Source organism: Macaca nemestrina, chromosome 3 (genome assembly GCF_043159975.1).
Source record: "Macaca nemestrina isolate mMacNem1 chromosome 3, mMacNem.hap1, whole genome shotgun sequence".
Taxonomy (NCBI): Eukaryota; Metazoa; Chordata; class Mammalia; order Primates; family Cercopithecidae; genus Macaca; species Macaca nemestrina.
In genome coordinates, this window is record NC_092127.1 from 190412714 (window position 1) to 190437903 (window position 25190).

Consider the following 25190-nt stretch of genomic DNA (forward strand, 5'->3'; position numbering starts at 1 on the left):
TTTTGACCATTATTCCTTCAAATATTTTTTTCTATCTCATTCCTCCTCATTTTGAGACTTGAAATTACATTCATATGTGACCTTTGAAGTTGTCCAACAGTTCATTGATGATCTATTATTATTTCTGAATCATTGGGATAGTTTCAGTTGCTGTCTTCAAGTTTACTGTTCTTTTCTTCTGAATTATCAAATCTGAGGTTAATCTCATGCAGTATATCTTTTCATCTCAGATGCTGTAATTTTCATCTCTAAATCAGGTCGGGACTTTTAGTTTCTTCATTGTCTCTAGTTAACTTTTTGAACACATGGGAATCAGTTATAACAACCGTCTTAATGTCCCTGATCATCTTTGTCAAGTCTGGGTTGATTTTGATTGATTGCTTTTCCTTTTAGTCATGGGTCGTATTTTCTTCATTCTTTTCAAGCTTGGTAATTTTTTTTTTTGCTCATGTTGCCCAGGCTGGAGTGCAACAGCACCATCTCAGCTCACCGCAATCTCCGTCTCCCGGGTTCAAGCGATTCTCCTGCCTCAGGGCCTGTTTTCCTCCTCCAGGGGCCTGTTTTCAGCCAACATTGAGATGATCCATGTGCCGAATACTGCATTCTGCTGTGGTTGCTGCATCCAACTTTTGATGGACGGTGACATGCTATTCCATGCCTGGGATTATAGGCACGCACCACCACGCCTGGCTAATTGTGTATTTTTAGTAGAGATGGGGTTTCTCCATGTTGGTCAGGCTGGTCTCGAGCTCCCGACCTCAGGTGATCCACCCACCTCGGCCTCCCAAAGTGCTGGGATTACAGGCGTGAGCCACGGCACCTGGCCAAACTTGGTAATTTTTTAATTGGGTACCTGACATAGTGAATTTCACCTTGCTGGGGGCTATTTTTATATTACTGTAAATATTTTTGGTTGTTCTGTGATGCAGTTTAGTTACTTAGAAACAGTTTATTCCTTTGGGTCTTATTTTTTAAGGTGTTAGGCAGGACCAGAGCTGTGTTTAGTCTAGAGTTAACTGCTGTTCATATGGAGGCAAGACACTTTTGGGTATTCTACTCGATACTTTGTGAACTGTGAGCGCTCCTGCTACTCCAGCCTTCTGGAGAGCTCCTGCCACTGCTCCCTGGAATCCTTCAGGTGCTTCTTTCCCGGCCTTAGGTCATCTCCCCACGGGCATGTGTTGATCAGTTCTCGGCTGAACCCCTGAGACCCTCCCCAGATCTCCAGAGTTCTCTCTCTTCTCTGCCTCCTGCTCTCTGAACCCTAACTGCCTTGGTTCCATCCGAGTTCCCTGTCCCTGTTCCATGACTTGAAACTTTCCTCAAGGCAGTGAGCTGAGGTAGTCGGGGGGCTCACCTTATTTATTTCCTGTCTCTTGGGGATCAGTGTCCTTTGTGGCCTGATGTCCAGTGTCATGGGAATCACTGTCGTTGGGAGTGGGGTATATTGGGTTCCTCTGACTCCATCTTGGCTGGAGTTAGAAGTCCTGGCAAGTGTTTGTTCAGCATACTGTGTGTGAGGCACTGTTCTAGGCACTGGAGACTCATTAGTGAGTAACAGAAGGCCCTTCCCTCAGGCAGGTATGTTCCGGTAGACCAGGAAGGGCGGGCAATGAATCCAAGCACGGCCACTAAAGTCTCCTCAGCCTTAGATAAGCCGTGCCACCGGGCTGAGCCTCAGATCCTGGACTCTTCATCTCAGCTGGTGGTTACTGTGCACTGCCTGTTGCTGTGATTGCCGTTGTTTGCTCATTGGTTTGTTGAATCATGAGCAAGGGACCTTCCTACCCAGAAAACCTTTTAAAAAGAAGTGACAGTAGAACCACTTGTTGGTTGAATTTTGTTTTTATTTTTTGTATGATAAAGGCTTAACATTTTTCTTACACTGCAGAATTTCCTTCAGAGTTCAGTGTTTTCATTTCTTGCCTGAGAAGGGTCATGCTTCCCCACTCGTAGTGAGTTTTCATATCCCTTCCTAAGAAAAATGAAAGTCAAGCCTCGGAGGGCAGAAAGGAGGGATGGCCACGGGTGAGAGTGTCAGTTCGTGTGCTCTTTCTGGAAAGCCACTTGGCAGTATCTCATCAGAGCCTGGAAATGCAGTTTGCACTTTTGACGTTGTAATTCCATTTCTAGCAAGCAGTGGGTCCTGAGGAAGTAATCCACAACCGGAGCGTCGTGCACCACAGTAGTGAGGGCAGCGCTGCATGGAGGTGGAGGATTAGGCACCGTCAGTGTCCAGCAGAAGACAAAGGAGTCCGTTAACAGGACGGTCTATGTGCTGGAATAGCATGTCACCATCCATCAAAAGTTGGATGCAGCAACCACAGCAGAATGCAGTATTCGGTACATGGATCATCTCAATGTTGGCTGAAAACAGGCCCTTGGAGGATGAGAATTAGAAGGAACTGTGTCCCACCTGCAGTCATGTTTCCCCAAGGACATTTTCCCCACTTCTCTCCTTTCCCATTGATTCCAGTTTTCCTAGGATGAATGTGTATTGATTTCATATTTAACAAATTAAAGACAAAAGTTAAGCTTCCAGTGTTTTTGTAATCTACAGAAGGAATCGTCACTGTTTAAAGAATAGGACAAGTTTACAGAAAAGGATGGAATGCAATTTAAGACGTAAAAACACGGGCTTCTTTCCCTCATATACACAAAATGTTCAAAACAGTCTGTTATACTTTATATTTTGAACATAAGGAAATAAAGTAAAATAATTTTAAAGAGTCTTTAAAATAGAAGCTGCTTCCAGGGATGCTGGCTTACTCTGGTAATCCCAGCCACTCGGGAGGCTGAGGCTGGAGGATGGCTGGAGCCCTGGAGTTTGAGGCTGTCATAAGCTATGATTGCACCACTTCACTCCAGCCTGGGTGACAAAGCCAGACCCTGTCTCTAAAAATAAACAAAAAGTCAGAAGTTGCTGTGTATCGAGGCTTACAGAAGGGGATCTGGCTGATCAGAGAGGCGAAGTGACCTGTCCCTGGTTGAACAGCCATGAGGGGGGGAGTCAGGGTCTCCACTTTGTGAAAGCCGCGCCCCCTCCAGTGCAGACTGATTTACGCGTTGCTGTAATTGATCTGCTGGTTCCCGAGGAGGTGGGAGGGGACGCCACCTGGATGGAAGAGCAGGGCCCAGCTGTGCCTGGCCTTGATGTAATTGCACTCTTCCAACCCTAAGACGTGGTCTGTGTCCCTGACTCTACAGAGGAGTGCACTGAGCTTCAGGGAAGACGAGGGCTTTGCAGGTCCCCAGCCGGCTGAGAGTTCGTCTGAGCCCATGGCTCCTATGGTTGCCGCTCTTGTTACCCCGGCTGGAGTACAGCGGCACGATCTCGGCTCACTGCAACCTCCGCCTCCCTGGTTCAAGTGATCCTCCTGCCTCAGCCTCCCGAATAGCTGGGATTACAGGTGTGCGCTACCACGCCCGGCTAATTTTTGTATTTTTAGTAGAGACGGGGTTTCGCCATGTTGGCCAGGCTGGTCTCGAACTCCTGACATCAGGTAAACCACCTGCCTCGGCCACCCAAAGTGCTGGCATTATAGGCATGAGCTACTGTGCCTAGCCTCCTCTGTCACTTTAATAATAATCCTAAAAAATAGTAACATGCACCGTGCGTGTTTTCTAGCAGTACATGGCGGCCGCCAGCTGGACACAGCGATTGGCGCACTTTCTCCTGTCTTCTGTTTCAGGACAATGTGTTGAACATCATTAACCAGATCATGGATGAGTGCATCCCCCAGGACCGTGCCCCCAGAGATTTCTGCGTCAAGTTCCCCGAGGAGATCCGGCACGACAACCTGGCCGGCCAGCTGTGGTTCGGTGCCGAGGTAGCGGGTGGCCACCTGGGTTCGGAGGTCCTGATGTGGGGTGGCGTCTAGTCGTGTCCCTGCGAACCTTGTGCATGGGTGCCTGCAGGTGCCGGGCCGCAGTGTCTCCTCCAAGAGCTCCGTCCACTCTGGGTTACATGGTGTGGTCTGAGCCTGGTAGGCAGTGCACCCTTGGAGGATCTGGGAAAGCCATGAACTAGTGCCCCCCAAACTGTATATACAAATGAAATTTCCCATGTGATGTTTTTGCGGTTCTCAGGCCCCCAGACAGCCAGGACCTAAAAGTGGTTCTTAATGGCAGTAATGCCCGCATCAGGAACAAGTGTTCCCCTCCCGCCCTGCGGCACAGGCAGCAGCGGGGGCTGGGGAGCTGTGCTGCAGCCCCATGCAGGCCACATCTGGCCTGTCATCTTCATCTTCATCTCCCAATGAGGAAACTGAGGCACCGAGAGGAAGGCGCCCTTCGAGGTGGCAGGAACAGTCTCCCCCAGGCCCCCACCATGCAGACCTCCCAGCCTCCTCCCCTCCCCGTGCTCCGGAGCCTGACCTCGGCCCCAACATCACCGCCCTCTCTATTGTCCCGTCCCCATCCTCCCCGCCTCCCCTCTCTAGGAGTCCCTGGGGTGTGGAGTCTTCATCCCACGCCGCCCTGTCCCTGTGTCCACCTGCCCACCCCACCTCTGAGCCACTTGGTTGGGGTGTCCTCTGCCGAGGCTTGGGTTAGTTACAGGGGCCCGCGGGCAGGTTCTGTCTCCTCCCCAGCCTCAGTTTCCACCTCTGTGGAGTGGGTCCTGGGGCAGTCATGGGATGGAGCGGGTTCTGTGCCTGGCTGGCCTGGCAGGGGCATGCATGCCCAGGGGCGGGCACAGCTCCTTGTGTGGTCCTGGTGCCCCAAGCTCAGAGCCCACCCGTAGCATGGGCCTGGGAAATCAGTAGCTGTCTCATTCTGTCACCTGGGAAATGGCTGCTTGTCCTGCGTCACTTGATCATCTCTGAGGGGACACCAGGTGGATTGGTTCTATCCTAACCCTGGTGAGGCCCTGGACGAGCCTCCCTGTGACACCAGGTCCACCAGGGCCTGGACTCAGCCCCCGTGCCAGAGAGCAGCTTGGTGAGACTCTCAGTTGCTGAGCGCACACTGGGGAGCTGCCTGGCAGTGCCCAGGGCAGACGTGGGTGGATCTGTGGGTGCGGAGGAGCCTTCCTTACCTGCCCAGGAGCCCGCGGACTCTCACACTGATGAGTCTCCGTTCCGGGGAAGGTTGCGTTTCTCTGGCTGTGAGCAAGTTGACCGTAGTGTCTGTGGCTCCCTAGACAGGCTGGGGGCCTCGGGGCCCGGATCAGCCTGGCTGCTTCATCCCTGGGAGTGCAGACCTGAATGTGGAGTCTGGAAGCTCCAAGCTCCCTGACCTTCATCCCTGCGGCCTGGAAGGGGAGGGGAAAAGAGTCACATGGCCAGGGTTCCTCCTGCATTGAGCCCCCAGACCCAAGAGCCTCAGTCTACCCTCCCCTCCCCTCCCCTCCTCTCCCCTCCCCTGCCGTGCCCTGCCCTGCCCTCCCCTCCTCTCCCCTCCCCTCCCCTGCCCTGCCCTCCCCTCCCCTCCCCTGCCCTTCTCTCCCTGCTCCTGGGGCCCTGCGAGGACCCCGTGGGTCACGTTGGGGGACATTGGTTATCGCCCTCACGATTGCTCTGAATGTAAGAAAAACCTCCTGCGGGGACCGGGAACACGAGCCGGCCTGTGCTCCAGGGTGAGAAGAGGGTCCCCGAGGTGTGCAGTCAGGTTCCCCGGGACGGCAACCCCTGAGAGCCTGGCCCCCACCCCGGGCCCCTCCCTGAGCGCGTCCCCTCCCACAGTGCCTGGCCGCCGGCTCCATCATCATGAACCGGGAGCTGGAGAGCATGGCCATGCGCCCGCTGGCCAAGGAGCTGACGCGCAGCCTGGAGGACGTGCGGGGCGCCCTCCGCGACCAGGCGCTGCGGGACCTGAACACCTACACGGAGAAGATGAGGGAGGCGCTGAGGCACTTCGATGTCCTGTTCGCCGAGTTCGAGCTCAGGTACTGCGGCTGTGGGTCCACAGCCCTGGCTGTATGAGCTTGGGGACTGTTGTGCCACCTTCCCGGGCTCACCCTGATACTTCAAGCTGGAAAATTCCGCAGAGGGAGGAGGCAGGCGGGTTCAGGGACGCCTGTGGGTGGGGTTAAGCCCTGGAGAGCACAGCGTGGAGGTGATCGAGGGCATCTTTCCAGGGAGTGGGGTGAGCATAGAGGACGCAGGTGGGGATCTGGCCGCCATGGGCCTCCAGGGGAAGGGCTTTGGAGAGGCCCAAGGGGGCAGGAATGAATGATGCCTCTGGAATGAATGAGACCTCACAGGAGGTGAGAAGAAAATGGAGGCAGCCAGGCCAGTGCGGTGGCTCACGCCTGTAATCCTGGCACTTTGGAAGGCCGAGGCAGGCGGATCATCTGAGGTCAGGAGTTCAAGACCAGCCTGGCCAGCAACGTGAAACCCCGTCTCTACTACAAATACAAAAATTAGCTGGGCATGGTGGCACACACTTGTAATCCCAGCTACTTGGGAGGCTGAGGCAGGAGAATCGCTTGAACCCGGGAGGCGAGGGTTGCGGTGAGCCGAAATAGTGCCATTGCACTCCAGCTTTGGCAACAAGAGCGCGCGCGCACACACACACACACACACACACACACACACACACACACACACAAAGAGGCCGGGCGAGGTGGCTCATGCCTGTAATCCCAGCACTTTGGGAGGCCGAGGTGGGTGGATCACAAGGTCAGAAGATCCAGATCATCCTGGCGAACATGGTGAAACCCCGTCTCTACTAAAAAATATACAAAAAATTAGCCAGGCATGGTGGTGGGCACCTGTAGTCCCAGCTACTCAGGAGGCTGAGGCAGGAGAATCGCTTGAACCTGGGAGGCAGAGGGTGCAGTGGGTTCAACTGAGATCCAGTCACTGCATTCCAGCCTGGGCAACAGAGTGAGACTCCATCTCAAAACATCAACAACAAACAAAAAACGGAGGCAGATGGTGTCTGTGGAGGTTCCAATAAAAACTTTTCATCTTGTAATCTACTGGCCCCTAGAAGGAGATCAACCGATGCATTAAGGGCAGTCCTCTCCAGGAAGCGAGAGCACGGACAATCGAGTTTTATTTTCTTATCTTCCCCAGATTTTCTAAATCAGTTTTCATAAGAAAAAATTAGTTAGTGATTGATTGATTGATTTTCTGAGATGGAGTCTCACTCTGTTGCCCAGGCCGGAGTGCAGTGGCGTGATCTCAGCTCACCGCAACCTCCGCCTCCTGAGTTCAAGCCATTCTCCTGCCTCGGCCTCCCAAGTAGCTGGGATTACAGGTGGCCGCCACCACGCCTGGCTAATTTTTTTGTGTTTTTAGTAGAGACAGGGTTTTACCCTGTTGGCCAGGCTGGTCTTGAACGACTGACCTCAAGTGATCTGCTGGCCTCGGCCTCCCAAAGTGCTGGGATTACAGGCATGAGATACCGCCCCTGGCCTAGAGTTAGTGATTTAGAAGAAAAGAAAGTGCTGTCATCTGGGGAAGAGTTGAACAAGCCATCACCTCTCACAGCCACTCGCAGGCCTCTTGCAAGCCGCTGTGCCCAGCCTGGGCTGGCTTCCGTGGCTGTTGAGGTCCACCTGGGGCTGTGGGTTTTTCACCCACCCATGCATACATTCATTCGTTTCTCTCTCGCCCATTAAGGCCGGTGCCAAGGTGGGGGATGGTCCTGCACATGGGCAGCACTGGGTCCAGGGTGGTCAGGCTCCAGGGTTAGCCCTGGGAGCTGGCACAACCATCCCCCATGGACAGAGCTGGGGTTTCAAGGGAAGGCCTGTAGTAGGCCTGGCTGGCAGGAACTGTGTACTATGAAACTGCCGAAATGGGGTGGTGGTGTAGGGGGTGTGTGTGTGTGTGTGTGTGTGTGTGTGTGTGTGTGTATTTTAAGAGACAATTTCTTGCTTTGTCACCCAGCCTGGAGTGCAGTGGCACCATCACCGTTCACTGCAGCCTCCAACTCCTGGGCGCAAGTGATCCTCCCACCTCAGCCTCCCAAGTAGCAGAGACTAGGTGCATGCCACCACCACACCCGACTTTTTCATTTTTTGTTGAGATGAGGTCTTGCTGTGTTGCCTCGAACTCCTGGGCTCAAGCAATCCTCCCGCCTCAGACTCCCAAAGTGCTAGGATTAGAGGTGTGAGGGCCCCCGCCCCCACCTTGCCCAGTATTGCAGCTTTAATTGAAGATGCCCCACCCTCTGTTTGGGAGAGGCCCCGCCACGGCCCACGAGCGGCCTAACAGATCTCCCCGTGTTCGCAGCTACGTCTCGGCCATGGTGCCTGTGAAGTCTCCCAGGGAGTACTATGTGCAACAGGAGGTCATCGTGCTCTTCTGCGAGACGGTGGAGAGGTGAGGACAGGGATGCTTCGGGGCTGGGGGCAGCATCTGGGGAGTCCCTGCCTCACTCCAGGCCTGGGGCAGAGGGCAGCTCTGGGGGAACCTGCTGTGTCTTGGGAGTGCTCCAGATGGAAGACACTAGCCATGTCTTCCCACATTACATCCGGCTTCTCCTCACAGGTGGGCAGAGGGTAGAGGCCGCCCCTGCCTTCACCTCTGCCCAGTCCCCTTCCACCACCCCATGGTCACTTTTCTGTCGGCCAGAAGGGCAGATCCTGCAGGTGAAGTCACATGTCAGAGGACAAACGCTAGAAGCCTTGGGCATGATGGGTTGGACATCCAAACCTTGTCACCTTCCTCACTCCCTCACTCCTCACCTCCTCACCTCCTCACTCCTCACCTCCTAACTCCTCACCTCCACACCTCCTCACTCCTCACCTTCTAACTCCTCACCTACACACCTCCTCACTCCTCACCTCCACACTCCTCACCTCCACACCTCCTAACTCCTCTCCTCTTCACCTCCTCACTCCTCACCTTCTAACTCCTCACCTCCACACCTCCTAACTCCTCTCCTCCTCACCTCCTCACTCCTCACCTTCTAACTCCTCACCTCCACACCTCCTAACTTCTCGCCTCCACACCTCCTCACTCCTCACCTCCTAACTCCTCTCCTCCACACCTCCTCGCTCCTCACCTCCTAACTCCTCACCTACACACCTCCTAACTCCTCTCCTCCACACCTCCTCACTCCTCACCTCCTAACTCCTCGCCTCCACACCTCCTCACTCCTCACCTCCTAACTCCTCACCTACACACCTCCTCGCTCCTCACCTCCTAACTCCTTACCTACACACCTCCTCACTCCTCTTCACTCCTCACCTTCTCACTCCTCATTCCTTACCTCCTGACTCCTCACCTTCTCACTCTTCACCCCTCACCTCCTCACTCCTCACCTCCTCACCCCCTCACTCTTCACCTCCTCACTCCTCACCTCCTCAGTCTTCACCTCCTCACCTCCTCTATCCTCACCTCCTCAATCCTCACATCCTCAGTCCTCACGTCCTCACTCCTCACCTCCTCACTCCTCACTCCTCACCTCATCAGTCCTCCACTCCTTACTCCTCACCTCCTCACTCCTCAGCTCCTTACTCCTCACGTTCTCACTCCTCACCTCCTCACTCCTCACCTCCTCACCTCCTCACTCCTCACCTCCTCACCTCCTCAGTCCTCACATCCTCACTCCTCAATCCTCACTCCTCACCTCCCCAGGCCAGGATTGGGTTGTTGCTGGGTTTTAAGTCTGCTGAACAAGTGTTTCTTTTGTGGGGGGTGGGGGCGGGGGAAGCCATCAGTATTCTTCTCAGGCTTTGTACAGTAATTTGGAGTCAGGTTTTCTCAGCGGACTTTGGGGCTAAGATGTAACCTTGTTGTTTCTCTTGTTCAAGTGGTACTATGGTGTTTGGAAGATTTGAAATGGACTAATACCACATTGTATGTTTGTTATTTTTAAAAAGCAAATTTTTACTATTTATGCTTTTTTTTTTTTTTTTTGAGACGGAGTCTCGCTCTGTCACCCAGGCTGGAGTGCAGTGGCCGGATCTCAGCTCACTGCAAGCTCCGCCTCCCGGGTTCACGCCATTCTCCTGCCTCAGCCTCCCGAGTAGCTGGGACTACAGGCGCCCGCCACCTCGCCCGGCTAGTTTTTTTTTTTGTATTTTTTAGTAGAGACGGGGTTTCACCGTGTTAACCAGGATGGTCTCGATCTCCCGACCTCGTGATCCGCCCGTCTCGGCCTCCCAAAGTGCTGGGATTACAGGCTTGAGCCACCGCGCCCGGCCTATTTATGCTTTGAGGGATATTTCAAATTATCAGAAAATAAGATGACAGGAAATCCCTTTTATCTTGAAAAGTTGCGATGCCAGCAGGCCTGCTCACGAGGTGCAAGAAAAGCCCTCTGCAGGCCCTGGGTGGGGGGAAATAAAGCTGGTTTCTCAGGGAAGTGTTGAATTGTTTGGGGCAGTGTTTTTGTTCTGTGTTCATTCTTGACACTGGAGTTGTTTCGGTTTCCTGGCCGAGCAGAGCTGTCCTCTGGGTTGCCTTACCTTCTTTGCTGGGCATCATAGCTGTCCTCACACATCCTCCCTGCCCCTGCCTCCTGGGGCAGAGGTGGGGACTGGCAGATGGAAAGGTCAAGCTGGAGCCACCTGCCAGGGCATTCAGGGAAGTGCGTGGCCTTTTCCTGCAGCCCCAGCCCCTTGCACATACGAGGACCGGGGGTGGCATGTGTCACCTCTTGATGTGGCCACCACGCGTGACCGCAGGTGCAGACTGAGCGCACTGCCCATCCCTGCTGGGGTCTGACCTGTGGCTGCGGTGGACCAGCCCTCACGCTGCTCACTGTCCCTCTCTCCGGACAGGGCCCTTGACTTCGGGTACCTGACCCAGGACATGATTGATGACTACGAGCCTGCCCTCATGTTCAGCATCCCCAGGCTGGCCATCGTGTGGTGAGTGCCTCCTGTGCCCAGGCCCTCTGCAGAAACCTGCAGGACGGGCAGGGCTGACGGTGCCGGGTCCCGTGTGGGTGCTGTTCCGTGGCGCCTCTACCGCACAGTGGCCGCTCGGCCGCCCCAGGTCAGTCACCAGGCAGGCCTGCTTTCGGCCCTCAGCAGACCAGGGACCACGTGTCCTGAGTGCCTTCTGTTCACCTTGCTGGTGAGGGAGGCTCTGTCACCCTAGATAGGGCGAGGTGGCGTAACACCTGGCACCTGGCACTGGACAGGTGAGATCGACATGTGAGCTCATTAGTCACAGGAGACCATGAGGGTCACACAGGGCCATGCTCGGAACAGAGTGGCCTCGCAGGAGCTGTGGGAGGCAGACTTGGTGGTAACAAGAGGACGAGGTGCCCCCTGGTCCCTCAGGAGGATGTGATTGGCTTGTTTGAATGATTTGGGGGCTGGCAGGGAGGTGAAGCTCACTGGGTTGAAGGGCAGGTGGGGGCAGTCGGTCTGGCTGCGGGAATACCTGTGTGGAGCCTTTCCTGCCAGCGGGGCCCATCTGGGACAGCAGGGAACTTAAGGCAGCCTGTAGGGCCCTGTGGGGCTCAAGGACGTGAAAACAGCACATGGAAGCTCAGGCCTGAAATCTACCGAGGCAGGAGGCATGGGGTCACCCGCTCAGCGTCTCTGAGCTGCTTGGGGCCAAGGTCAGAACCCAGGGGTTCTGGGGCTTGGCCCACGCTGCTCAGACACACCCTGACTCTAGACGGGGATTCCCTATGCCCCTGCCAGGCGGGTGGTCACGGGGGCGGAACAGTGAGTGGGCCACAGAGAGCTTAATGGAGCTTGCAGCTGGGGGGGAGGGGAGGGTCCAGTGGGCAGCGGCCTGCAGGTGTGGGACTGCGCAGAGTAGGGGATGAGGGGGAGGGTCCAGTGGGCAGCGGCCTGCAGGTGTGGGACTGGGCAGAGTAGGGGATGAGGGGGAGGGTCCAGTGGGCAGCGGCCTGCAGGTGTGGGACTGCGCAGAGTAGGGGATGGGGATCCCTTGAGAGAGATGCCCTGTGGAGATGTGGATGTCAGTGAAGTGGTCAGGGAGTGTGCAGTGGGCACAGAGGCCAGGACTGGCCCAGGCTCAGGCCGTGCTGAGGACCCCCAGGGAACCCCGGGGCACAGGCACACGTGGCAACGTGCTGGGGTTGAACATGGATACCCCTCCTGTGGGAAACGGGGGTGCAGAGGTGGGAGCATGTGGGGCGGTGGCAGTGCAGTGGGCTGGGGCTGGCGGCCGGGCCTGTAGGGGACAGAGGTGCTTAACCCCGGGATGTGCCGATCCCCCCTTGTTGGAGCGGGGAGCAATGGGGGCTGCTGCCGGGGCCAGTCCGGACTCCCCCGGGCCAGGCCGCCCACTCACCCAGGTCCTGGGCGCCACCTCCTCAGGGAGGGCTCCAGCGTGGTCTCTATCTGCCGGGCCCTGGCTCCCCAGAGTCCCCTCCAGTAGCTCAGGGCCTGGCCTGTTTCCTGCACTGTTCACCTGTTCTCACAGAGGTTGCGCCTTTCAAAGTTAGCAAACCAGAGAGAGCGAGCCTCACATTGCGCCAGAGGGAGGCTCGGAGGCGGGCTCGGATATCCTCCTCCCGTTAGAGTCGGGGGACTTCCCTTCACCTGAAGACCTTGAGGCGGGAGGGCGGGGTGTCCCCAGTGGCCTCCAAGGTGGCTTGAAGGGAAGTGTCCTGGTGGGGAGAGGCTACCCGGACGCTACTACAGAGCACCCCTTCCCATGGGCCACGGGATTTGGTGACATTGTTTTTCTTTACTAGACAAGTGTCTCTCTGTGGCCAAACTCACTTTGAAGAAAATGACAGGCAGTTTTGGTCCTTATCCTTCTCTTTGTTTAAAAAACAGAACAGCAAAGATCTGGTGAGCCGGCCTCGTCTCCGCCAGGGCGCAGGGCGCCGTGAGCCTTTCCCTCGGGTACAGGTGTCTCCTCGTCCCAAGGGCACAGCTCTGCTGTCCTTGTAGAAAGTTCTCTGTGCGTGCTTTGAGGTGTGGCGCCAAGCCACCGCCCACTCACGCCCACTCACGCCCGTGTCAACGCACTGCTGAGGCCCTGGCTGGACGTCCTCTTAAAGGTCGGGCGTGGTGTGTGCGGATGACCCCAGGTGACCCTCCCCACAGGCTGCACCCCAGGCACACCGTGTTTCTGGACTTTCACACTGAGTCTGCTGCCCACGTTTGCCGAGTACAGGCGACCACAGAACAGCAGCCGCTTCCCACCAGTATCATCTGTGTCCTGTTTGCCAACCTCAGTCCACCTGCCGGTGGCCAAACCTCTGCTCCTCCTTCTGTCCTGAGCTCTCATCCTGGGAAGCAAGGGGAGGTGGGGGGGGTGGTGGGGGACTGGGGAGGGGAGGCCAGGGGAGGGAGGTTGGGGGAGTTGTGGGGGCAGCTGGGGGAGGGAGGTGCGGGAGTTGTGGGGGCAGCTGGGGGAGGGAGGTGCGGGAGTGTGGGGGGTCAGGGAAGGGCAGCAAGTGCTCGTCGGGAGGCTGAGGGAGGGAGGTGGGGGAGGGAAGCTGGGGCTCCTGTTGGCAGAGGCTTTGTCCCGTGGGTCCCATCCTGGAGGCACTGGTGTGGGGTCCTCTCCAGCTCAGGACAGAGGGAGAGCCTGGAAAGGGGGTGAGGGACCCCCAGGAGGTGAAGGAGGGAGGAAGGATGAGCAGGCACAGGAGCCCAAAGCCGGAGTCCAGGGAGCAGGCCTGTCCAGGGGGGTGGCCAGCTGCGAGCCCCCCAGAGGCAGGCATCTAGCCGCAGAGCCAGGCTGCGGATACGAGGAACCGTGGGGTGCACCAGGCTGCCACTACAACCCCTCTGTGTGGCGAGCCTCCAGCAGGGCAAGTGAGTGCTGAGCGGGAGAGTGCCGAGCAGGCAGCTGTTCCTAAGGCCACCCCTTGGGGATGCTCACCGGGGCCCTGCAGTCCTGCACCACCAGTGGCTCCCGGTCTTCTTCCTCGTCGTCCACAGCAACCGCTTTGAGCCTCACAGGCAGAAGCCACAGCTGCCCGGGGTGGGGCCGAGAACCTGCTCCTTCTTGTGTTCACGCAGCGAGCAAGTATTGAGTGCCTGCTGCATACCTCACCCTATGCTTGTAGCAGGGAGATGGACAGGTGGGCTGACCACAGGGCTGTGGAATGTTCTGGATGCTGGAAGGGGAACTCAGTGCAGGGACCCGATGGGGTGGACAGGAGCTGGAGGCGTGAGGGAGAGGCTCACCAGGGCAGCTGGCCCAGAGGTGGGAGCTGTGCAGGTGGCGGGAGGGGGGCACGTTGGTGCAGGTGGTGTGTGCTCAGGGGCGTGGCCAGGGCTTGAGCAAGGACCAGGGGCCACAGGAACTTCTGCAGCCATGAAGACCCCTGTAGCCTGCATTCCTGGGCCCGCACCCTCGCAGGATCCTGCCTCTGTGAAGTGGGCATCCTGGGACCCCCAGGTGACCCCCAGGGAACACTGAGAGCAGAGGGGAGGCGGGGGCGCTGAGCGGGGCAGGAGCTGGGGGTGGAACTCCTCTGTGGCTCTGCCCATGACTCTGCTACTGCCCAGGAGCCCCAGTCCCTTCTCCAGTACACAGTGTCACAGAACTGTGATGCCACATTGACCAAGCACGAGCTGCGGGCCAGGCTCCGGCCCCCTTCTGAGGGGCTTCCAGTGACAAAGGCTCTGCTGGGGGTCAACAGCTGGAGGTGGCACAACCAAGCCCAGCCAAGGGTCAGAGCCTGCTGCTCACCTGTGACACAAGAAAGCAGAAACTCTAGCTCTGTGGCCGGCAGAGGAGGCCTGCCTGGGGCAGAGGCAGTGGTAAACTGAGGCCTTCAGGTTGGCACAGGGAGGTGGAGGGGAGGGCTGGGTGGGACCCTGCCCCCTGTTTAGGGTGCAGCCTGGAAGAGTCTGGCCTTACCAGGCAGTGAGGACAAAAACTGGAGGTCATCCCTGTGGGGACTTGCTCTGAGCCGCAGGAGAGGAGCCCCACTTGCCCTGAACCCCTCGGCCTGTCCCCTCCCTAAAACCTGCATCTAGTCAGTCCCTTCTGCCGGTGGAGACAAGCATCCTGGGGAGAGTGTCTCCACGAGGCTCAGACTCTTCGACAAACTGGTTTTACTTTTGGGGATTTATCTTGAAACAGTTTCTTTTTTTTTTTTTTTTAACTATTTATTTTTTTAAATTAAAAAATAGAGACAGGGTCTTGCTGTGTTGTCCAGGCTCATCTCAAGTTCCTGGGCTCTAGCAATCTGACTGCCTTGGCCTCCTAAAGTGCTAGGATTACAGGTGTAAGCTGCCGTGCCCAGCCCCAGCCTTAAAACAGTTCCTTTAAAGGAAGAAATGAAATAAAACCTCTAGACCCAGTGGTCACTTCTCAATCCCCATCAGCACAGAGCTGGCTGCTCCCGTCGCTGCGACTTCGCCCGCCCGCTGGTCTACACTCACAGCTCTGCTTCGGGTGCTTCCCAGACCGGAACTGTGCAGAACCCAGGCCCCTCTCCTCTACCCCTCCCTTCCTCCCCAGGCCCCTCCTTCCAGCCCATCCCAGAACATGTCCAGGAGCCACCGCCCCCGTGGCCTGCGGGATGGTTGCCAGATCCTCTTCAGGGGCCCTCGTCCATCCACCTGTGTCAAGACAAGGTGTCATCTCGGCCCTGCTCAGACCCTTGCCGGAGCTCCCACTGTGATCCACCTGCGCCCACACCCAGCCTCTCCCCAGTCCCCGGTCCCACTGTGATCCACCTGCACCCACACCCAGCCTCTCCCCAGTCCCCGCTCCCACTGTGATCCACCTGCACCCACACCCAGCCTCTCCCCAGTCCCCGTGCACCCGCTGCCCTGATCTCCACCACGCTGTCCCCTTCGCTCCAGAGTCCCTTTGGCTGTCCTATCCCTACTGCCTCACTGTCCCCTCCACTGCACTGTCCCCTTTTCCATGATGTTTCCTCCTCCATGCTGTCCCCTCTGCTCCAGTGTTCTCTTGGCCATTCCATCCTCTCCACCATGCTGTCCCCTTCACTGCACCGTCCCCTCCTCTATGCTGTCCCTTCCTCCATGCTGTTCCCTCCTCCACGCTGTCCCCTCCTCCATGCTGTCCCCTCCTCCATGCTGTTCCCTCCTCCATGCTGTCCCCTCCTCCATGCTGTTCCCTCCTCCATGCTGTTCCCTCCTCCATGCTGTTCCCTCCTCTATGCTGTCCCCTCCTCCATGCTGTTCCCTCCTCCATGCTGTTCCCTCCTCCATGCTGTTCCCTCCTCCATGCTGTCCCCTCCTCCATGCTGTTCCCTCCTCTATGCTGTTCCCTCCTCCATGCTGTTCCCTCCTCCATGCTGTTCCCTCCTCTATGCTGTTCCCTCCTCTATGCTGTTCCCTCCTCCATGCTGTTCCCTCCTCCATGCTGTTCCCTCCTCTATGCTGTCCCATCCTCTGTGATGTCCCATTCTCCATGCTGTCCCCTCCTCCATGCTGTTCCCTCCTCCATGCTGTTCCCTCCTCTATGCTGTCCCATCCTCTGTGATGTCCCATTCTCCATGCTGTCCCCTCCTCCATGCTGTCCCCTCCTCCATGCTGTCCCATTCTCCATGCTGTCTCCTCCTCTATGACATCCCCTCCTCCATGCTGTCCCTTCCTCTGCACTGTCCTCTCCCCCGTGCTCCTCTGCACTGTTCCCTCCTCCATGCTGTCTCCTGCTCTATGCTGTCCCCTCCTCTGTGCTGTCCCCTCCTCTGTGCTGTCCCCTCCTCCCTGCTGTCCCTCCCTCTGCGATGTCCCCACCACTGCACCGCTCATCCAAGCCCATCTCCCACCAGCATGTTGCGTGACTTACTCTGTTATTTATTTTTCCATGTTATTGAGAGAAAATTCATTACCCTATGACTCACCCATCTAAAGTGCACAGTCATTTTTGGTACATTCAGAGTTGTGCAGCCGTCACCACAAATTTCGTGACATTTTCATACTCACAAAGATGTGTCTTACTCCTGAGCGGCCACCTCCACCCCCGATCTCCTTCATCCTGCCCCGTAACCCTGGGGAGCCACAAACCTGTTTTCTGTTTCTATAGATTTACCTCTTTGGGTTATTCGTATAAATGGGATTTCTGTTATTTTTGTGTCTCCCCCACTAGACCATAACTCTTATTCACTGATGCACCCTGAGTGCCTGGCATGTCCTAGCACAGTAGACTTTTACAGAATTTCGTTGCATTGATCTGATGGGGCACAAATATATATCCACAAAGATTATCCCTGAAGTATTACTTGTAATCATAAAAATTTGAGAAGGGATGGATATCCAGAATTGAGGGATTGGTTAAAAACAATACTCTAGCCATTTAAATAATGACGGAGAAAATCTCCTAATGCTATGCAAAAACATCCCCGGTGTATTAAGTACAAAAATTGTTATTAAATAGTATGTCTCTATTTTACAGCGTTCCTTAAAATGATAGATAACACTTTTGTAAACAGAAATTAAGGCAATAAACATTCTTCTTTATTGTGGTAAAATATACATAACAAAATTCGCCATTTTGACCCTTTCTTAGGGTTTTAATGGCAAAAATTGCAATTACTTTTGCACCAAGCTAATATATAGGATTTACCCTCTTGTGACTGTCTTATGTCACTTCACATAATATTTTCAAGCTTCCTCCATGCGTAGCATGTGTCAGAATTTCCTTCCTTTTTAAGGCTGAATAATATTCCATTGTATATAATTAGGTGTTATTTTAAATAAGGAATTTGCAATAACATTCAAAAGAGTAAAATGCCTAGGAATAAATTTAATCAAGAAGGTGAAAGACATGGATGCTGAAAACTAAAAAACATTGCTGAAAAAATTAAAGACATAATTAAACAGAAAGACATTCCATGTTCATGGATGGGAAGACCAATACTCCATAAAGTGATCTACAGATGCAATGCAATTGCTGTCAAAACTCCACTGGCCTTTTGGTTTTGCAGAAATGGAAAAGGTGTTCTAAAATTCATATGGAACTGCAATGGGCCCTAAGTAGCCAAAACAATATTGAAAAACAAAAACAAAGTTGGAAGATTCATACATCCTGATTTCAAAACTTACTACAAGTCAAAACCTTATGGTACTGGCATAAAGATAGATGTATAGACCAATGGAATAAAATTGAGAGGCCATAAATAAATCCAAACATCTATGGTGAACTGATTATTGACAAGGGGGCCAAGATCATAATATAAGGAAAGAACAGTCTCTTCAAAGAATGTTCCTGGGGCATCTGGATAACCACATGCAAAAGAACAAAGTTGTACCCTGCGATGGTTAACTTCATGTGTCATCTTGGCTAGGCCACATTACCCAGATATTTGGTAAAATACCAGTCTGAATTTTGCTGTGAAGGCATTTTTTTTCTTTTTATAATGATAAACTGGCAATTTATAATTGTGCAGATTTATAGAGTGCAAAGTTGTATTATAATCTATGAATGCAGTGTGGAATAATTAAATCAAGCTGGTTAACATATCCATCACCTCAAATATTTAACATTTTTTGAATGAGAACATTTTAAATTTACTCTCTTAAAATTTGGAAATGTCCAACACTCTGTTTTTGACTGTATTCACTATGATGTGTAAATAACTCAAAAAAAGAAACATTCTTCTAGTCTGAGATTTTATACTCTTTGGCCATTCCCCACACCCCCAGCCTCTATAACCACTGTTCTGCTCTCTGATTCTGTAAGTTTAATTGTTTGAGATTCCACATGTAAGTGAGAACATATGGTATTTGTCTTTCTGGGTCTTAGTTATTTCACTTAGCATAATGTTCTAAAATTCCATCCAATTCTTCACAAATATCAGAATCTCTTTTGTTTTTAAGGCTGAATAGTATTCTATTGTATATATATATATATACCACAATTTCTTTATTCATCTGTTAAACGCTTAGATTGATTTCATATCTTAGCTACTGTGAATAATGCTACAATAAACATGAGACTACAGACATCCCTTCAACAAACTCATTTCAGATGTTTGGGGTAAATACCCAGAAGTGGGATTGCTGGATCATATGGTAATTATATTTGTAGTTTTTTGAGGAATCTCTGTACTGTTTTCCATAATGGCTGTACCAATTTACGTTCCTACCAATGGTGTGCAAGGGTTCCCTTTTCTCCACATCCTTGGTAACACTGATCTTTCATCTTCTTGATAAAAGATATTCAGACAAATGAGAAATGATATCTCATTGTGGCTTTAGTTTGCTTTTCTCTAGTGACTAGTGATGTTGGTCATTTGTCTTCTTTTGAGAAATGTTTTTAATCACTGAAATGCAAGGATGGTTCAAAATACACAAATTGATAATTGTGATACATCACATTAATAGAATGAAAAAAACCCATATGATCATCTCATTAGATATAGAAAAAGCATTTGATAAAATTCAACTTCCTTTTATGATGAAAAAAATCAGCAAATTAGATGTAGAAGGAATGTATCCCTTCAAGAGTACCATTGAGTGAAAATGCAAAAAAAAAAAAAAAAAAAAAAAGAAAGAATGTGCCTTAACACAATAAAGGCCATATTTAATGAGAAGCCCACAGCTAACATCATACTCAATGGAGAAAAATTGAAAGCCTTTCCTCTAAGATATGGAACAAGGCAAAGATGCCTACTCTTGCCACTTCTATTAAATATAGTATTGGAAGTCCTTGCCAAAGCAATTAGGCAAGAGAAAGAAAGAAAAGGCATCCAAATAGGAAAAGAAGTGAAATTGTTACTGTTTGCTGGCAACTTTAAATATATATATTTTATTTGTTATTATTATTGTTATTATAATATATTTTGAGACAGAGTCTTGCTCTGTCACCCAGGCTGGAGTGCAGTGGCACAATCTCAGCTCACTGCAGCCTCCACCTACCAGGTTCAAGCAATTCTCCTGCCTCAGCCTCCTGAACAGCTGGGACTACACGCATGTGCCACCATGCCCAGCTAATTTTTTTGTTTTTTGAGACGGAGTGTCACTCTGTTGCCCAGGCTGGAGTGCAGTGGCACGATCTCAGCTCACTGCAAGCTCCGCCTCCCAGGTTCACACCATTCTCCTGCCTCAGCCTCCCGAGTAGCTGGGACTACAGGTGCCCGCCACCATGCCTGGCTAAATTTTTGTATTTTTAGTAGAGACAGGGTTTCACCATATTGGCCAGGCTGGTCTTGAACTCCTGATCTGGTGATCCACCTGCCTCGGACTCCCAAAGTGCTGGGATTATAGGTGTGAGCCACCGCACCCGGCCGGCAACCTTATCTTATATGTGGAAAACCCTACAGACTCCACAAAAAAGCTGTTAGGACTAATAATGAATATAGTAAAGTTCCAGGACACAAAATCAACACACAAAAATTAGTAGCATTTTTATACACTAACAATACACTATCTGAAAGAAGAAATCAAGAGAATAATCTCATTTACAATAGCTACCAAAAAATACTAAGGAATAATTTTTATCACGGAGCTGAAAAAGCTGTGCACTGAAAACTATAAAACACCAATGAAATCAATTCAAGAAGACAAATGAAAGATATTCCATCTTCATGGATTGGAAAAATTAATATTGTTAAAATGTCCATACTACCCAAATAAATCTACATGTTTAATGTAATCCCTTTCAAAAGCCCAACATCATTTTATTTATGAAAAGAGAAAAAATCCTGAAATTCATATAGAACCATAAAAACCCACGAATAGCCAAGGCAATCATGAGCAGAAAGGACAAAGCTGGATATACCACACTACCTGATTTTAAACTTTACTGCAAAGCTATAGTAATTTTAAAACAGCTTGGAATTGGCAAAAAGAAGACAACAGGACACATACCAGTGGAACAGAATAAAGAGCCCAGAAGGGAACCCAACTAATTTTCAACAAAGGTGCCAAGAAGACAAGGACAGCTTCTTCAATAAATGGTGCTGGGAAATCTGAAATTTTCACATGTCAAAGAATGAAGCTAGACCCTTATCTTACACCATATAAAAAAATCAACTCAGAATGGATTAAAGAGCTAAATATAAGACCAGAAACTCTAAAACTACTAGAAGAAAACTTAGGGGAAAGACTACACAACATTAGTCTGGGTAGTGACTTTTTGGATTTGGCCCCAAAGTGCAGGCAACAGAAATAAATATCGATAAATTGGATTACATCAAACTGAAAAGCTTCTGCATAGCAAAAGGAACAACAAGGTGCAGAGACAACTTACGGATTGGGAGAAAATATTTACAATTCATACATCTGATGGGTTAATATCCAACATATATAAAGAACTCAAAAAATTAAACAGCAAGAAAACAACAACAACAACAACAAAAATGGGTAAGAGACTGGGTTTGGTGGCTCATGCCTGTAATCCTAACACTTTGGGATGCTGAGGCAGCAGAATAGCTTGAGGCCAGGAGTTTGAGACCAGCCTAGACAATATAATGAAACCTCATCCCAACGGCAAAAAACCAGGTGTGGTGGTGTGTGCCTGTAGTCCCAGCCACTTGGGAGGCAAAGGTGAGAGGATTACTTGAGCCTAGAAGTTCGAGTTTGCAGTAAGCTATGATCATGCCATTGAATTACAGTCTGGGCAATGGAATGAGACTCTGTCTCTTAAAAGAAAAATGAAAAAGTAAGATTTAAAGACAAGGGGGAAAGGAAAAAATGTGAGTAAGGGAACTGAATATACATTTTCACTGAAGTTTTTAAAGCCATGAATGTATTTTTGCACAAATGCTTTTATCATGTGCATTCGATTTTTTTGTAAATGATTTTTTTGTAAAGCCAGCAGATACAGGTTAGAGTGATGTTTTCACCTGAGTATATGACAGAAGAATGTTTGAATCATTATTAGTTTCCTGTACTGGCAGTATTAATCGGGAAGAAAGTGGTTGAATAGAGAATAGTAAGAGCAAGGCCATTTAGTCAGTACTTTCACATAGGGCTTGGTCATTTCCAACAATAAATTTGTTCATTGGCAGTATTTCCCACCAAGTTAGTATAGATTCTATGCTATTTGACAAAAGATAGCAATAATAAAGTTAATTTTTTTTTTTATCTTCAGCATTTGCTTTAAGAGAAAAATCCTGAAGCTTGTAGGGATTTCTGATGCCAGGAAACCATGAAACGTGAGAGTATATTTAGCAATCAGGGTGACTTAGCTCATGGTAATTGGCACGTGTATAGTTATAATTTGCATTCTAGTTATTTAAACTGAGATATTCTTGATCAGGCTGAACACACTGTGAGTAGAAGATTGCTTTCCCCGAGAAATAAGATAGAGTCTTTGGAGGATGGCCTTGGTAAACTGGTAGGTCAGCTTCCTCTGGATTTTGGCGATTTCTCTAGTTCTTCCATCATTCCTCAGGGCCCTGGCAATTTTCTGAGTAAGTCACGGGGTTCTGGTTGACTTTTCTTTTTCCCTGAAGGTTTTCCCTAAAGTTTTTCTTTATTTTTCAATATAAATGGAAAGATGTCTTTGGTTTTATCTACCCCTGGATACAAGATGCCATCTTGGCATTACGTGGGAATTCGTGAAGGTATTAAAATGGTCAGAGCTTCTTCCTGCTACTATGGTTCTCCAGTTATACACAGGTTCCTCTGTGGGCAACACTTCTTAGCAGATGGAATTTCCTCTGACGTGAGGACAGTGGTTGATGAAAGCCAGGTCATTTTTGTCACCTGGGGAGGACTGAAGATCAGTTGAATGTTACATCAGTACCTCAAAAGCACCTTCAAATGCTTCACCCAGCTTGTCTTGTTCAACACAAGTCATGCTTCCTTGAATGGATGATTCTTCCCATTGGTGTCCAATGTAGCATCCACTGTACGATGTGGATACAACCTTCCCTGTCCTCTGAAACGCATGTCAGCACTACCCTGCTGTGAGTATTTTAAAGATGAGATTAGCATTTAAATCAGTAGACTCTGAGTACAGCTGACGACTCTCCGTGATGTGGGTGGGCCTCATCCAGTTAGTGGAAGGCCCTGAGAGAAACAGACTGAGATCCCCAAGTAAGAGGGAATCCGGCTTCCAGACTCCTTGGATTGGAGCTGCCATGTCAACTCTTCTCTGGGTCTCCAGCAGAATTTGGACTTGCCAGCCCCCACAATTGCATGAAATAATTCCTTAAAATAAATAAATCTTTCTCTCTTGTTCTGTTTCTCTAGAGAACTTTGATACAGAGGGTAAGTCTTCCTGTTCTCAGATTTTTTCAATGGATTTGACATCAAAAGCACCACCACAAAAAGATAAAAAGAGAAACTGGACCTCATCAAAATTTAAAATTGTGATGCATCAAAAGACATTATAAAGAAAATGAAGGCCGGGCGCGGTGGCTCAAGCCTGTAATCCCAGCACTTTGGGAGGCCGAGACGGGCAGATCACGAGGTCAGGAGATCGAGACCATCCTGGCTAACACGGTGAAACCCCGTCTCTACTAAAAATACAAAAAACTATCCGGGCGAGGTGGCGGGCGCCTGTAGTCCCAGCTACTCCGGAGGCTGAGGCAGGAGAATGGCATAAACCCGGGAGGCGGAGCTTGCAGTGAGCTGAGATCCGGCCACTGCACTCCAGCCCGGGCTACAGAGCAAGACTCCGTCTCAAAAAAAAAAAAAAAAAAAAAAAAAAAGAAAAGACAACCTAAAGAATATTTGCAGATCATATATCTGTTGAAGATTTAATGTCTAGAACATATAAAGAACCCTTTCAACTCAACAACAAATCGACAAACAACCCAATTTAAAAATGAGTAAAGACTTGAATAGACATTTCTCCAAAGAAGATATACACGTGGCCAACAGGCACGTGAAAAAGATGGTCCACATCATTCGTTATTAAGGAAATGTAAATCAAAACCATGATGAGATGCCACTTCACACCCACCAGGATGGCTGTAATCAAAAAAATTGGAAAAGAATACGTAGTGAGAGTGTGGAGAAGTCAAAACCCTTGGATTGCTGGCGGGAGTGTAAAATGCCGCAGCTGCTACGGAAAACAGTTGGTGGTTCCTTAAAAAGTTAAACATAGAATTATGTGATCCATATGGTCATACCACATACCCTTCTAGGCATATACCCAAGAGAGATGAAAACATATGTCCGTGAACAAACTTCTACACGAATGTTTATGGCAGCATTATTCATAATAGCCCAAAGACAGAAACAATCCAAACGTCCACCCGTGGATGAATGAAGAAATGTATGTGCGGGAACATTCGCCACGTGCCACAGCATCATGAGCCTTGAAAACGTGGTGCAAGGTGAAAACCGGTCACAAAGGTCACGCATTACGTGATTCTGTTTACATGGAACACCCAGAATAGGCCAATTCAGAGAGACAGAAAGCAGATGAGGGATTGCCATGGCTGAGGTGAATAAGTCAGTGGTGATTATTAAAAGGGTATTTTCTGGGGTGATAAAAACCTTTTGAAACTAGAGAGGTGATGGGTGCACAGCAGCATGAATGCAGAAAATGCCTCAGAATCATATCCTTTAAAACAATTGTTTGTTATATGAATTTCTTTGAAAAAAGAAAAGGGAAGACTGGCCACTCCCACTTCCAGCAGGGCCCAGCTTTCTCCACTGTGCAGGGTGTCCTCTGGCCTGCTCACCTTAGCTGGATCTGGGCCAGGCCTCTCACGGTGCCCCCACACCCCTGGCCACACCGAGACCCCGGGATCCAGCTTTCCAGGCTCACTGGTGGGTGACTGCCTTACCCCTGCTCGTGGCAGCGTGGACACAGTCCTGGGTGGCCTGTCGGGCTGTAGCCATGGGCAGCAGCTGCATCAGAACCACCATTTCTAGCAATGGCTCATTCCCAGGCCTCATTCTGAGCCCCTTCAGCCAGATTCCTGCAAGTGCCAGGCCAGGTGCAGAGACAGATGCTGAGCCTCTGGCTGCTGCCTGGGGACTGCTCCCCACCTCTCCCCACCTCTGGCCCCCACACCCCATTACTTCAGCACCTGAGCCTGATCTCCCGTCCTACAGGCCTCCTCTCTGTAGTTCGGGCACCTGCAGAGTCGCTGAGCAGCAGGGCTCGGCCACCGTGGAGTGCTTGGCCCTTCGTCCAGCACGCGAAAGCCGACACACGGCTGGATGCAGGGATACAGCCCGGGGGTCCTTGGGTCCCCGCAGGCTCCCAGGAGGAGGTGGCACAGCAGCCTCTGGGTCTGAGCCTCCTGATGAACGAGTTCTTTTCTGAGGACCCGGGCCAGCAACTCTTATGGGCAGGACTTGTTCCCCCACTCCTGCTGACTGCCCTGGGGGGCAGCTGAGACCTTCCTCGGCCACACTGCTGCCCGGAGCAGGCAGGAGCGAGGTTTCCAGACGGGCAGACGTTGGGTGCACAGGTCATTGCGGGGCTGAGTCCTATGCCCAGCAGGGA

At 51.4% G+C, this 25190-nt stretch overlaps 1 protein-coding gene and 1 pseudogene across 7 annotated transcripts in view; one reads left to right on the forward strand and one right to left on the reverse strand.

Annotated features, from left to right (window-relative positions):
* LOC105483850 (zinc finger FYVE-type containing 28) overlaps positions 1 to 25190 on the forward strand; it is a 147526-nt gene that overhangs the window by 71442 nt on the left and 50894 nt on the right. For 5 of the 7 annotated variants that reach the window (XM_011744866.3, XM_011744867.3, XM_071093913.1 and 2 more), the window contains 4 exons: positions 3693 to 3830; positions 5685 to 5887; positions 8187 to 8276; positions 10685 to 10774. In XM_011744866.3, coding sequence (XP_011743168.2) covers positions 3693 to 3830; positions 5685 to 5887; positions 8187 to 8276; positions 10685 to 10774 — 521 coding nt within the window. Of the gene's footprint in view, positions 1 to 3692; positions 3831 to 5462; positions 5579 to 5684; positions 5888 to 8186; positions 8277 to 10684; positions 10775 to 12670; positions 13127 to 25190 lie in introns of those variants that run through there. The other 2 variants (XM_071093914.1, XM_011744870.3) reach the window with 2 other exon arrangements.
* On the reverse strand, positions 21946 to 22580 carry LOC112427084 (transcription factor Spi-C pseudogene; annotated as a pseudogene).